At 34.4% G+C, this 15,605-nt stretch overlaps 1 protein-coding gene across 16 annotated transcripts in view; it reads right to left on the reverse strand.

The window, feature by feature from the left end:
* Window positions 1–379: 379 nt before the first annotated feature.
* The window catches only part of LOC134530490 (myocyte-specific enhancer factor 2), a 141,013-nt gene continuing 125,787 nt past the window's right edge, over window positions 380–15,605 (reverse strand). For 7 of the 16 annotated variants that reach the window (XM_063365355.1, XM_063365349.1, XM_063365353.1 and 4 more), the window contains exons 7-9: window positions 14,385–14,584; window positions 10,078–10,271; window positions 380–9,282 (exon numbers count right to left, since the gene is read on the reverse strand). In XM_063365355.1, the coding sequence (XP_063221425.1) occupies window positions 9,167–9,282; window positions 10,078–10,271; window positions 14,385–14,584 (510 nt within the window). In that variant the 3' untranslated portion in view covers window positions 380–9,166. Of the gene's footprint in view, window positions 9,283–10,077; window positions 10,272–14,342; window positions 14,585–15,605 lie in introns of all 16 variants that reach the window. The other 9 variants (XM_063365345.1, XM_063365341.1, XM_063365344.1 and 6 more) reach the window with 3 other exon arrangements.

Raw genomic sequence — 15,605 nt, forward strand, 5'->3', positions numbered from 1 at the left:
GCTCATTTTGTTATGAACTTAAGCACTTGAAAGATACAGGCTACATATAAGATGCTGTTACGCATAACAATAGTATTTTTACCGATTAATGTCAAAATAAGTAAAACCAGATCGTAACTCTGGCTAATCTGTTAGCTCATGACAAGACAGTGTTTTACCTTTTACGAGAAAATATTCTTTGTATAATAATAAAAATATATAGCTGAAATATTTTTTTTAAAGGTAAATGGCATCCTGTTAAAATTATATCACAGCTGTGTGTAGTGCACAAAACATACTTCATGTGTATATATTTACCACTAGGAAATGAGACAAATAATATTTATAAAATAATAAAAAAAAGCACATGTTGAAGATGGAAATAATAAAAACACTAGTGGATAGAACATTTAAAACTTTATTCTTGTGTTGCCTGGCAGACATGACAATTACAAATGACAACCGCCGCTCTGCCATCACATGGTCACTAGAATCACAATTATTACTACCAAGGGGAACAAAAATAACACTTTGGTTGTTTTCCAAATGAAGAAACGAGAAACATGTTACACTCTCCTCAAATAATTATATCTCTAAAAGCAATATTCATCAACACAATTTCAACTACAGTGCATGATTTACAAACATAATATTGCACATTCAGGTGGTAAAAAAACTCATCACTATAACATCAGAAATCTTTCTATAAACCCTTTCCTCCTCCTCAACACTGGAAAGTAAGTACACATTAAACAAAAAATGAGTATTTATAAAATCGAAACATTACTAAAAACTCATAAAAATGAAATTGAAAAGTTACCAAGTTAACATAGAGAACAGTTTCCATACTTATTGATGGAAGACAAAAGCAACAACATATTTTGTTTTTCTATAAGCAATAGTAGGTGTTTATTGTTACAGACAGCAAAATAGACCTCTATGTACTTTTTTTTCACATATGTGCATCCCTGTAAATAATTACACATTCACAATCTATTTATATATATATATAAATATCTCACTTTAAAGAGACTCATATCTAAAAGACATTCTCACTAACAATTTTCTTTAGTAATTGTGCTTCATAGAAAACATTCTGTGACAATTTTGATTGCATTTCGCCACAAAAGAACAATAAGTGTATGTGTGTGTGAGTGTGTGTGTGTACAAGTGTGTAAGTGAAAGTGAATTATGAGGGATTGTGAAGGCACAGAATACCGGAGAAGAGACACAACAAATGCCAAGGCTGCTCTTTCTAGCTCACGAGGACAGTATGTTGGCACAGACTCTATAAGCAATGTAACGTTACATTTCAATAGCAGGTGCATACTTTTTTAAATAAGTGGATTATTTCACAGGGAAATTTTTATTTTTACCTTCTATGACACTATTCACAGCTTGCGTAGCTATTATTTGCTCTAAATACCAATCATTAAAGTTGCCTTGGGTTTATATCTTTCAGTGCAAAGCGGCTGAAATTCAAACTAAGCTTGTCAACAAAACACCTGTTAAATTGTACACTTTTTCTTTCAAAAGACCTTAGCTCCAAAAACGACAAATTAATTTTGGTCTCGCCCCTCTATTACCAACCATCTGTCCTCAGACTCTTTAAGGCTCTGTTGCATTCTTCAAAGTCACGAGGGCTTTGGTGACAACAGCAATCTGGATTTTACTTCTTGAAGGAAATAAGTCCAAATTTGTAAACGTACGAAGATTGGATGATGTTAATGGCTGGTATACCACTTCTTAGGGTCGTATTTCTTACTATGATTGTTTCATAAGTCTGAAATAAATACTACAACCATTTTGGTTGATATAAATCCTGTACCAAGGTACAAACCATATGTTCCCACCCGTAAATAGTTGCATACTGATTTCATAATTTTCACCTACTAAGCAGGCCTCAATTTACAAACAGACCAACTGGGCATTTTCCCAGAGAGCCAGTTTTTGAGGGACGGGAGAATTTGAGATGCGAAAAAAATAAGACAAAAAAATTTAAGGGATGGGAATAATAACTTATGGTAATGATATTTAAAAAAAAAAAATACATGTAAAATCTTACAATTTAAATCACAACAAAAGACTTTAATATCCCAGCGCTTGCTGTAAGAGAAAATGGAAAAGGAAGGGGGATGGCTAAAGACTATCTGGCCAGGGTGCTATCTTCCTGAAATCGGAGTCTCTACTATGTTCTTCCAGTAGGTCAATGTAGCCCCATCATTATCAGAAACTGAATATTTAACACTTACTGGCAAATAAAACTTACTGAATTTTATTTACATACCATCATCGTCGAACTTATTGATTGCAGATTAGAAGATACTAATGTTTTTAAGAAACATTCATTCACACATATATTTTTATTGCTAACTTTAACTGGAGGAATTGATAGAGTTTTAGTAATGAATAACAGAAAAAATCTAAGGCAAATTTTAAGACAAAATAACTTTTTATTTACCTTCCTTACTTTGAACTTATTGAATATTTTTTTATATTCATTTCATAAATTTTACTACTTATTTAATCATTTTCTAATATTTAATTAATAATTTAAATGTCTGGCAAAATAACTATATTGCACCTTTTTCTGGCATATCAGTATTGATATTTCCTATTAAAACAAAACAGGTTGTCAAATTCTAAAAACAACTAAAAATAAAAAATATAACAGTATGGTACAACTTCTTCACAAACACAAATATTAGCATTCTAAAATAAATATAAAGTAAACAAACTGCAAGAAAGTGGCAAATAACCAGCCTCAGTGAATAAGTGAGAATCTACATTGCTCTGGCAGAGGAATGGAAACAATACCATGTGAAGACAGCAGTTAAAATGAGGTCTCATAGATATTATAGCTGTGCCTAATCATGCTTAAATTGTACATCTGCTGATTTAAGTTTCTAATTAATAATTCAATTGGATATTAAGAAGAAATAGTGACACAACATGTATCTTCACATGTATCTTCACATATCATCACATGTATCTTCAAAATGACGAACATTTTTATTTTTGTTTACAACCCTAAGTTAAAACTTATCTTGCACTTAATTTAATGTCCCCTTTTTTTAAGTATGTGATGTGAAATAAATTTTTTTTAAGTATTACTAGTTTTTAAGTCGAAATAATCTGTATTTACCAGAAAAAGGCAGAATATATGTTAGAAAAAAAAAATACAAGGTAATATTTTGTTTGTTTACATTTTTCAGTTCTGCAATGTTACAGTTTATAAACGTCCTTTGTGAATGGCATTAAAAAAATTTCCAAATTTGAAAAGATGATATTGAGTACTACTAATGTTGCTTGATTATCTCTGCAAAGTGGCTTTTTCAATTCAGGCTGGTTAAAAAAAAAATTTGAAAGTTGAGAGAGGCTATGAAGTCTAATAAAATCATTAAAAATGATACTGACAATACAAAAATTTGTTTATATTTTCTCATTTTTAATTACCTGAAGCTCACAATTTACTTGAGATCAAATAGTGAGTGTTTCAGAATCCAGTGGGAATAAAACACTCAATTTGTGAAGAAATCATGCATTGGTATGATTGAACGTTATATTTTACTTAATAACATGGCACAAATGACTATACAGCTAAGGCTGCATTAACATATAACCACCTGGAACATAAAATTGTTCTCTGAAATTTCTGCAACTACTCCAACTCGACTTGATTTTCAAGGACTCAACTTAACTCAAATGAACTAAAAGAAAATGATCAAATGTGGAGTGGACTGGACTCGACTCAAAGCTATTATTTACTGAACTAGCTCGACTCAACTCAAACCAAAATTTTCCACACTTTTCCAACTCTAATATTCTTAGAAGAAAACATTTTACAAACATTACAAAGTTTATTTTCCTTCAAATATTTCTATGAAACAAAAAATAAATGTACTTACATAAAATGTTGTAAATAGGTATAAGGGATATTTATATAAACTATTCATTACCCCTGCCAAAACAATAAAACCACTCATTAAGTCTGTGCCAACAACATCCTAGCAATTCAACAAGACACTTAACTTCACCATGATACAATTTTACACTAACGCTGATCAAGTGTCAACTTATCATGACATGCCGTCCTGGTAGTTTTGCGAAATCCAAATATCCTAAAAGTGAGAAAACTTTTCAAAATGTACAACAGTTTTTTTTTGTGAAAGTTGCATTCAGTTAACAATTTCATATGTAAACAAACAACAAACATTCTATACAAACAGTACAAACAACAGATTTGGCAATTTTAGGTTTCATATGTACATAAAAATCTCTAATCCCCACAACAAAGACCAAACAAAATTGGCAGAAATACCTACAAGACTTTTGCAACCTTCAACAAGACTAACAGTTTAACTTGTTATAGACTATTCAAGTCGGTTTAATATCAATAGTGACATCAGCTTGTCCAGTACATCTTACACCAAACACACCAGTTAACCACCAAAAACGTGCTGGAACACTGGTCTTTACACAAACATCCCAATGAAACACCTAACAGCAACACTGACACGTCACGAGAGTCAACCATCGCCAACGACGGGGTAACATTGAACAGGCAAGAATCGCTCGGTCGCACAAACCACCAGGACGCCATGTGAAAGCCACGCTCGTCGAAAACAAAACAAGAGGTGCAGCCGTGACCAGACACGAAGGTGACATGCAAATAAATTGACAATTATGGACATGATCGGTCGGTCGAAAGTGAACAAGCACACGATGAGGCACTCAGAGTAAGGCCGTCCTAGAGTGGAGATACGAAGGACAAAAATGTTCTTGGACAGATAAAACACCAGTTTTCATTCTACTGGTTGTGCAAAAGATTCACTACAATACAGCCGGCAGCAATGGTGCTACAAAAAGACACAAGTTAGTTTACACTACAGACTGTTCACAGCCAACAGTGACCATTATTGTAGAGCTTTTCTGATAGTGAAATGTGGTAGATATGGTTTCAACAAATATGGTCGACACAATTGGAACACAACCTCGTAACTAGATAAAAACTTTGAAACTGTAATAAGTTGTACAAACCTATGAACAGATATGTTATATTTTCAACACAAAATTTTAATAAAAATAAATTACTTTTTAGTTCCAGTCATCATAATTTTCAGTAAACGATAATGTGCTCATCAATATAATGCTATAACTCTGTAATAATTTTGAACTATTTTTCCAAATACATATTTTTGCGAGGTTTATCTTCCACACTTACAGCTGTCTTAAAAATATAAATTCCATAAAATATTTTGCAATAGACAGACTCCCAAAACTATCTTCTCCAAATCTTTAAATCCAGATGTCATAAAAAATCTTACAACAAACTTTATAAAAATCTTCAATATGTACTCTTTGATTAAAAAGTTGGTGCTTTAAAATATAAACAGGATTGGAGCTATTACAGTTGCTAACCCTACAAATACTTTTTAAAAAAGGGTATTTAAAATACCACTATAATCATTCTCTTTAACAAATATAACATATTTCTAAAACAGCAGCAGTAAAAAACAAAAATGTAAAAAAAATATATATATTTATAAGCACCAATACACAAATTGTAGAAGAAAAATGTTGCTGTAAAAAGTGCTCAAAAACCTACGAAAAAAATTAATTTACAGTAGTTTATTTTCTTAAATTTTTTAAATAATGAAATGTTTTGATTCTGGCACTTAGAACTGGTACAAAATTGTCTTAATAACACTTAGCTGATAGTTTGATTAACTAAACATAAAAATAAAAAAAAATATTCTTTATCAAACAAAAAATTAATACGTTGTTATCAAAATTAAATAAGCATACATAGTTATCTACACTACCAGAAATTTTGCTTGTAGCAGTCATATTTAAGTGATGAGGTAAAATTATCAACTATCGAGTTGATATTTTTAATGTTCTCCCATTGTGTGGTTGCATTGGTGCAACTAGTGATGTTCGGATATAAATCGCTAGCACATTTACTATTTACCAAGGATGAAAAGAGAATAAACTAAAACACAGCTAACGATAACAAAAGAAAGAAAGTTTACTTTATACTTCCACAAAAATATCACATAATACAAGTTAACTGTTTGCGACACAAAAGACAAAGATTGCACTTGTATGTGCCAAATAGCCACTCGTCTGCTCCCCAAGGAACCAATATCTTAACTATGATGGATGAAATCTCCTTTATTTCCATAACATGAAACAAATATGTATCATTGCATACCAAACACTGTAACTGGTAACTATGTCGGTTGAGGTATTATAAAACTAAAACACCAAAATCAATTATGTCAGACGCTCAAGTAAATTTATGTGTAGAAATATAAAGAACTGATGACAAGGATGTTTAATTCACTTGGGACAAAATTTAATTTTCATCAATTTTTATCAGTCTCCCAGATTTTAAAATTATTAAAACTGCAATCTGTTTTATTTTTCTTTTTCAAAAATACATAGTTTAATTGTTAATTTTGCATTACATCATTATTCTTATAACTGAAAGCGGACTTAGCTCTGCATTTAGTCAGCTTACCAACAGCCTACTTACCTAAAGTGAAGAAGCAAAGGGAATGGAACTGCAAGAATTGAAAACCTGATTTGGATTTTTTTTAAATTTAAAATTCTGACAACTGCAAACTAGCTTTCACATAAGTAGACACTCTCTCTTCTGACTCCATAGATAAGCCAGACCAGAGTCCTGACCCAGTGAGTTGCTATATGTGTGTGTGTGTACATCAAGGAAACTTCAACAAGTGTTGACTTCTAAACTAAGCAATTGCTTTAATTTTTTTTCCATGGCATGAAATATATGAACAATTGTATCTCAATTAACTTTAAAAAAAATTCTAAAAAATATATATACAATATTATTTACTTTTCTCTATTAATGAAGAAGGTCAGATGCAAGTTGAGAAAATTGCAATGTATATACATTTTCAATCGTAATGGCACAGTTAAGTTGAAAATGTCTAAAGTACACATATCCACTGTTCACTGACATAGAAATTGACAAATGCACACGCGCACTTTGTCCTTTGCACTGAGTAAAACATACAGCACAGCCAGCAACTTGTTGAGTTACAAGCCAAATTAACTTACATTAGTTGCTGTAATTAATTTATTCAATTCATCTTGCATTTTTCTCCGTTCTCACTGTAATTTTTTTTTTTTTTTACGTATATTGTGTTTCAAGTAATTCAGGGAACAGCCAAAAAGCATTTGATATCAAAGAAACTTATGACACTAAGTTCCAAATTGATTTTAATTCCAAGATATGATAGAAATTACTTAAAATTGTATCAAAGTACATTCAAATCCAAGAATAATATTGAAGATACGTATTAAGAAAACTTTAAGCTCTCTTGAAGAATATTACTAGATAAAATAAGCCACTGTGAACATTCAGCATGAATGAGAGCAGCAAAAAATACTCTCGAAAAGCATATCTGAAGATCAAATGGTTTGTTCTCAAGGAACATTTGCCAGAACCATAATTTTAACTTTCAACACTTCATGGGATTTTCTGTTTGTGACCACAACACAGAGAGTACAAGGGCACAGAAAATTAATCCTAATCTTCAAATCATGTGGCTGGTTACTAAAACCATCAAAAAATTTTAAAAAGTATTGTGGGTGGTTTTTATATCATCCTAAGAAGCTATCTAATTTCTAAATGGTGCACCTTGACTGTATAGCACAAACAAGTAACACAGGCCCACGAAAAATCTACGATTTAAAACTAGATCAAACTGTTACAGGAACACAAATACAAAATAATAATGTTGGAACCAATATGATGAACTATTACCAGTTTTAAAAATGAAGCAGGAAGTGGTTTTTCTCATCTATTAATTTCAAGGCATAAATGTTAACGCTACATCATTATGCAAAGAAAGAGCACTCGATTAATGGAGTAATATTTCCTATTAAGGATTGCTATTTCGGGTAGCTTTTACCAAAAACTTTAAATCTATTAGCTTTATAAAACTTTGACTTTGTAAAGGCATTACACAAAAGGTCGTAAATATGCATCATGTAAACTTTTTCTTAGAACTCAGAAAATATATGTTAGTAAGTTTAAATGGCTAACCTGTTTGAACAAAAACTATGGCGATGCAGAAAAAAACACAAAAGAGCTTAACTAGCCAAAGCTTCAATGCTTTTTCTTTTATAAAAATGTTTAAAAGAGATTTCATCCAGCAGTTCTAAGCAAACGTACTAGAAAAAACAAGGGCATAAGTTTTAAAAGATGAGTGTACAATAATGACACTGTTGTGATGTGGCATCATGGGGAAAATGACTAAGACAATACGTTACGTATCTAACAGCATGGCAGAACCATTACAACAATCACATGCTTCTTAATTTCTGGTTTACAAAATACGCCTACAAAGATCAAGCACCAGGTATGCAATGGCAACATAAACTTATATATTACATTCAACATTTAAAACCATATTGCAAATTACAGAAATTAATAATGTTTTCAGAAAATATATATATATATATATAATATGTATATATAATTGTACATGTGATAGCTAGTTCACATAGTTTAAATTTTTCTAACTCCTTAACAAAAATTTATTTTCAGTTTGTTTTCCTATATTAGTCAATCTACTGTTACAAATGTGAACTCGGTGCTGGTCTATTTCTACACATACGACCGCAGATCTGTCTATAGTCTATGTTTCGCGTGCCAAGAACCGCAGTTTGGATCGACACCAAGCACAACTACAGGAAAAACAACCGGAGAAAACATTTAGCAAACACGTACTCTCATTCTTAGCAAAATATACGCGTATTAAATCTGGGGGCTACATAGTAGTCACGCAGTGTAGTGCACACGAACAAACCTAGTACAAAAATGTTCTCTTGTAGTATAATGCAACTAGTTTTCTCATTTTTTTACAACTCTTTTTTTTTATATGTTTATCAATAAAGTTCTAAAACATGCATTACGAATGCATCAATATAAAACAACTTGTTGCTCTATCCTCGTGCGGACACGATCACAAATGGACTGTTTGAGAAACGTCTGTCGGCTCGTGCGAGTGGCGGCAATGCTGCGGGACAAGGTAGTGGTCCGGCGACCTCCGAGGTGCGGTCACGTCTCGTGGAGCTGCCCCCCGGCCAACGGCGGCGGTCGCTTCGCGTGGCACGTGGTTCGTCCGGGGCCCACCGCCGCGCACTACTATGTCGCCCAGCCCTCGTTGAGTCGAGACCGCTTCTGCATGGGCCCGCTGTCGTAGTCGGAGCTACTGCTGTGCCGCGGGTCGCCCGGCGACATGTTGGTGGGCGTCACCGTCCCTGCAACCAGACGCGGCGCTGCACTCCGACGCCCCTTCCACGGGCCGACCCGAGGAGCAGGTCTACTGGGTGGTCATCAGGGGCGCAACAACTAAATTTCCAAAGGGGGTGGCAATATACCTTTTTATAAAGAATCATCGATCCCCCCTATTGAAGCGGGGGGTCCAGGTGTTCCCCCCCCGGGAAAATTAATTTGTATTTCAAGGTGGAAAATGGTGCTATTTTAGCAGTTTTATCATCTAAAAATTGATTACACAGCACTTTCTTTGCCCCCGTTTGCCCCCACTTCAAAGTTTCAGAGGGGGGGGGGGGGGGCCAAATATCCTTGCCCCCCCTGTTGTTGCGCCCCTGGTGGTCATACTGATCATACTGATCTGTCACCATAGCCACTATACTTACTGTGAGACAGCATTCCACAAAGCCCCTTAAGTTATGTTTCAAACATTACACTGCAAACTTTTATGACAATAGTAATAGTACCTATTTGCTGCAGGGTAAGGCAAAACAGAAAACAGGCACAATAATCGCAATGAAAAAGGTAAGAGTATCTCGGAAGAGGAATGGCATTTTACGGCTGGTAATTGGAAACACTTTTGAAGACAAGAGGAGGACGAAGAGCTATGGCACAATTTTCCGGGTCTCTAGTAATAAAATATACTACTTACAAGGAGTATTTACGTTGATAACTGTTGCACCGTCGTTCTCAGTCAAGGTATCTAATGAACTCTTTGCGTATATAAAACTACGTCACCAACACGTGCCACACAACGTCGGCAGACGAGAGTGGCGGTGTACCTGGGGTGGGGGTGAGGTGGCCGGTGGAGCCGTGGCCGTGCATGTGGCCGAGGGCATGGCCCAGCGCGTGGCCGTGCATGTGGGCGTGGCCCCCGTCACGCGGCGGGGAGTTTGGCTCGCTCTTGATCTTGACGGCGAGGGGCGAGGAGACGGGCGGCGGCGTGCTGCTGGACACAGCCAGGTGCGGCAACCCGCTGCGAACAATCCCGCGCACTCTCCCCGAAACTGCTCCTCCGCTCCCGCCTCGCCGGGGGGCGCGGTGTCACCCCCAAGCGCACACGGCGACTTATAACGGACGTAGTTATGCAAAAAAAGGAACCAACCCGCATGAAACCTATTCCGAGTATTTCAAAGTCAAAAGTTAATTACAAATTGTAATTCTCATATTGATAACATAACGTGGGTACGATTTTAATGGTTAGTATAAATACCGATACGATAATGGCAACGACGGTACGATCAACCTTGTACTATTTTAATTTATTTTCAAATAAAATATAACAAAATTGTGGGTTGGTTCCTTATTGCATAACTACGTCCGTATTTAAGCACCAACTATTTAAACGGTAGATAAATTAAGATGAAGGTGTAATGCGAATCCCTCGAGTGGTTTCACGGAATCTGTACTACGGGTTACACGTCTAAAAATTACTCTGAAAACACGACTTTAGCCATTTTCACTCTCCTAAAAATGCAGTTTTAAAAACGAAATATGGAAACAGAACTACTCTTCACCCTCAGCGTATTCTTAAATATTTTTTTCTTAAACAGACACCATTAAATATGTATTTGGGCAGTTTTCAAATTGTGTGATTCCTTCTGAAGCTCTGCAAAGAGTAGGTGGGGTCTCTAAACGGCACTACCCAAACAAGACATTCCTTTGAAACTAGTCAGGTTCATGGTGATCAGTAGTTTAGCCTCCCACAGAAGCTCTTGAGGTTCCATTTACAGCGGAATCCAACCCAAATTTATTCAACGTGGGTGTTTCCGTAAGGCTGGTGGATTTTCTCGAGGTACTACAATTTCTTCCACAATTACATTCAGTTGCTCATTCACCGTTTCAACTCTAGGCCATTTACAATAACTCAGATGTAAACAAGATGTTACCCCCCAATTCATTTGTTTCAACCTGCCAAACTACCAACAGCTACAATATTTATAATTTGTTCTTATATTTTAACCTTGATTTTTGCAAGAGCAGTAATTTGCTTTCTATTCAGTTTGGTTTAGGCTAAAAAAAATTAGAGATGATAAAAAACATAATTAAAAATTTAAGTACTTTACTTTTCATGAAAGTTTATATTGTTAACTATACTATCAGATAGGTCTTTATAACACTAATGATGAAAATGAGCATAATTGCCACCAATTGTTAGTAAACAATTGACTAGAACATGTGTACTCAAGGCTGATAAACAATTCTGTGTGGAAGCATTGTTAAAACTAGTGGTGCACCGATATGACTTTACCGATTACCGATTTGATTACCGATTATGAGAGCAATAATCGGCAGATACCGATTCAGTTACCAATTATAATGAACAAATTTTTTTAAGTGAAATAATGCACACAAAAAATTTTATTTCCATGTGAATTTAGGTAAAATTGAGAATACAGTTATAATAACAGTATAAAAATATATAAAATACACTATTAAGTCATTGTAAAGTGTAAATTAAATTACCTTCTATTTATATTTGTTATTTAAACAACTTGAACTACAGTCTAATAATTGTAATTTACAATGGGTAAGTTTTTGTTGCGGAAAACTAGCATTATTATAGACTATCACATAAGGTTGCATCGAGAAATTACCGTTTAACAATGTAAACATGTTGCTTTATTTTGTTCACTTGAGTTTATAGAAAAATTTTTCCACAGTTCACTTTTTTTCTCCCTACTCGCCATCTCACTATAATTATATAAAAATGACTCAAAACCAATTCTAGCACATGTGATTTTATTTATGTTGACTGAATATATAAAATTATAAATACTTTTTCACTTTTCACATCACATACAAATAACACAACAACGGATAATGTTACCAAAGACGCCCATAACGAGTTTGTAAAACGCAGTGATAAACTCTAGAAGATATCGGGACCACGATTTTGAACCGCTACTACGACTCGAAAAGATCGATTGTCATAGAATTCACTGCAACTGCTTGTGGTATTTTGATTGCGTGCCATCTATTTTGCGTCTCTGGCTAAAGGTAATGTACAAGGCCACTATAAAAAAGTCAGAACAAAAGACGAAACGTAAATAAACATGTAGGAAAAATGTATTTTTTATTGTACTAGGCAATGAGATTTATTAAACTTAATGAAATATCTGTAATCATGATATGACAGAGTTATTTGAATTCTGTAATATATACAAATATTACTGTATTTCGTCCTAAAATGTGTAACAAAATATTACACGGTAAAAACCTACTTAATTAGGCCGGGACGTAGATAATCAGCAAAGTAATCGTTAAGATAATCGCCAATTACGATTAATCGGAAAGTACCCATAATCGCTGATTACGATTCATCGGTATCCGCATCGGTGCAACACTAGTTAAAACTAAATTTTGTATTAAAACTAAAATTTGTACTAGAGGTTTTTTTTATTTATTTAATTTATGTAAAACAGAAGATCAATTCCAATATGCAACTTAAAGAAACGTGAAAAGTTTTGATCTTGATTCTGAACACGGCAGTGTTTTGTCTGGATTTAAAACTTAAAAAAGTATTCTTCTCTTCTAAATTTGACATACAATTCCACAGGAAATTCTCAATCTGCACCAATTATCAAAACTCTATGGACAACCAACTTCTAAATACTAATAATCATCATATGAAAATATTCTAAAACTTATTATAAGTGTCAAACTAACACTATTAAAAATATATATTAAAAAAACTTGCACATCATTAGTTATACCTATTTTTAATTGATGGTTTATCTCTTACATGGAAAAAGCACTTACAAAATAAGAAGCTGTGAAATGGTAATGATAAACTTATTCCGCAGGGTTCTATGGAAATCCTAAATATTTTTGCTCATGCTTATAACTATTGTAAGGTAATAATGTGTTAAAATTATACTGGTCAGTATTAGTAGCAACAAAAATAAAGAACTACAGCAACAAAAGCACTAAGGAACAAACATACAGGATGGTCATGGTACTTGGGGCCATTTAAACATTAGCAACATTGCAATGCAAATCATCAAAATAAAATAAATGTAGGTTTAAAAGGCAATTCTATTGATATATCAATTCATAAACTATATTATATATTCCTTATTTCCAACTTGAAAGGAAAATATTTGCTGAACATTTAAATGTTTAGTACAATACATATCTATTATAAGGGCTATTGCTTGACTTATTTAAATTGTATTACAAGCAAAAAAAAATTTTTTTGAACAAACTCATAAAACATTACTGGTTTATGATCAACACAATAATAAAAAAATTTAATCATTACACAGATTTGTAGAGTAAAAAAATTTCAGTTATGATGACAAGGCTTTTAATTTTTTCTAACAGATTTTTCTGTAGCACGGAATCATTTGAAGACCGTTTTCCTGAGCTGGAAGTTATAGTATGTACTATTACTGAACTGGAATATGAGAAAAAGAAGTTTATATTAAAATGTATTATTAATTAATTTATTAGTGATTATTTGACAAGATAAGAGTTTTGTCATCTCATGTTAAGAAATAAAATTCTTTTCCGATACCGTAAATGCAAATGTGTACTTGTCAAGAGTTTACATTTTAATGTGAGAAATCACAAAAATGACATGCCACTACGGATTCCTCGCTACATGTAGTATCTGTTACTGAATACTAAACCAAAAATGTTAGGGGTGGAAAATTAAAAATTGTAAATTAAAATAAACAAATTTCCTGAAAACTGGATAGCTGTTAATACAATATATACAAAACTTTAAAGAAAATTTAACCAATGTAATAACACCATGTTTAATTAAAATAAATGAATATTTGCATGAAAAGCAGACTTGTAAACATGTTTTATTGCAACATAGTAGCCCAATAACGAGTAATGAACTGAGCAATAATCACACAATTATTTTACGGATCCAAATGTTGTGTAAATTTGTTCATCGAGTAACATCCAAATTATTTAACGTGCCGAATGAGCAGCCCTTTCATAATGTCACACGACCGTGAGCGGGGGAGGAGAGGCATTGCAATGCAGCGAGGTTGAGCCGGCGCCCACCACCACGCCCAGATGGCGCTAGTACTTGAGGTATCCGGCGCCGGAGGAGGGAGGGGGGCTGCCCCACCTGGAGTGGGCGAGACCGCTCTGCAGGGAGTGCGCGCTCCAGCCCAGCCCGCTCAGGCCCATGTCGCCGCCCACGCTGAAGTCCTGGCCGCCGAAGGCCGACAGCGACGCCGGGTAGGACAGCCCCGGGATGGACGGAGTCTGCAGAGCCACCACCGGCGTGTTGAGCGTCGAAGTGCTGCGCCCCGCCTGCACCACGAACTGTCCGCAAGTCAGCCTCCACATCCTCCACATCCTCCGAAACTCCCAAACTCCGAAACTCCCAAACTCCGAAACTCCGAAACTCCGAAACTCCGAAACTCCGAAACTCCGAAACTCCGAAACTCCGAAACTCCGAAACTTCGAAACTCCCAAACTCTGAAACTCCCAAACTCCGAAACACACTTGTGTTCAAGCTGACTGTTCATCAATAGCGGCAACATTTTGTGGCTAATTTCATTCTTAAAATAGGAGATTTCGGTGTTATTGGTTTTATTTTTCTATAAATTCAGTTTATTCATAACTATAGCATATTACTATTAAACATGTTTCATAATACTCAATTCAACCAAAACAGTTCATAGGGACTGATACAAGATGCTCTTTTACGAAGTAATAATTTATAGTAAGCATTTATAACAACTTGGAACAATAAAAATAAATCCGCAAGTAATTGTGTGTTTGAAAAATGAACCGATGCCGTAATGTAAAAAAATTAGCTACTAATAACAGTAAAAGATTTTTAAAAATGTTAACAGAAATTCAAACTATTTAGTAGAACAATTTCGTACAACCTTCGTGCTAAACATGTTACATTTCTTGAGTTTAATATATTAAAAGTTTGGGATTTGAGTTATGTTGGTTATTTTGTGTTTTTAATTGCATTTTGATGCTTATGGTTTTATGGTGCATCTCGGTGTTATATAGGTTATATATAATCTTTTCAGTGTTTTTCAATTTTATCGCAATTCACCATTGTCCTTAATTCATCAAACCACTCACATCTATGCAATGATCCAAGTTTGGTTTTTTTCGTAAATGTGGCCAACATTATCATTGGTTTGGTAGTTTTTTCTGAATACTTCTGTTTTACTCACATATTCATTTCATCATTGCTCCATCACAAGGAGTCACGTCAATGAACTGCATACCTTCACAGGTTCCCAGTTTAAAAGTCTGCTACAACAGTGGGTGACGCACCAGTTCTAAACCTGTACCTCTTCCCTCACAAACCGTTATTATT

Source organism: Bacillus rossius, chromosome 3, assembly GCF_032445375.1.
Source record: "Bacillus rossius redtenbacheri isolate Brsri chromosome 3, Brsri_v3, whole genome shotgun sequence".
Taxonomy (NCBI): Eukaryota; Metazoa; Arthropoda; class Insecta; order Phasmatodea; family Bacillidae; genus Bacillus; species Bacillus rossius.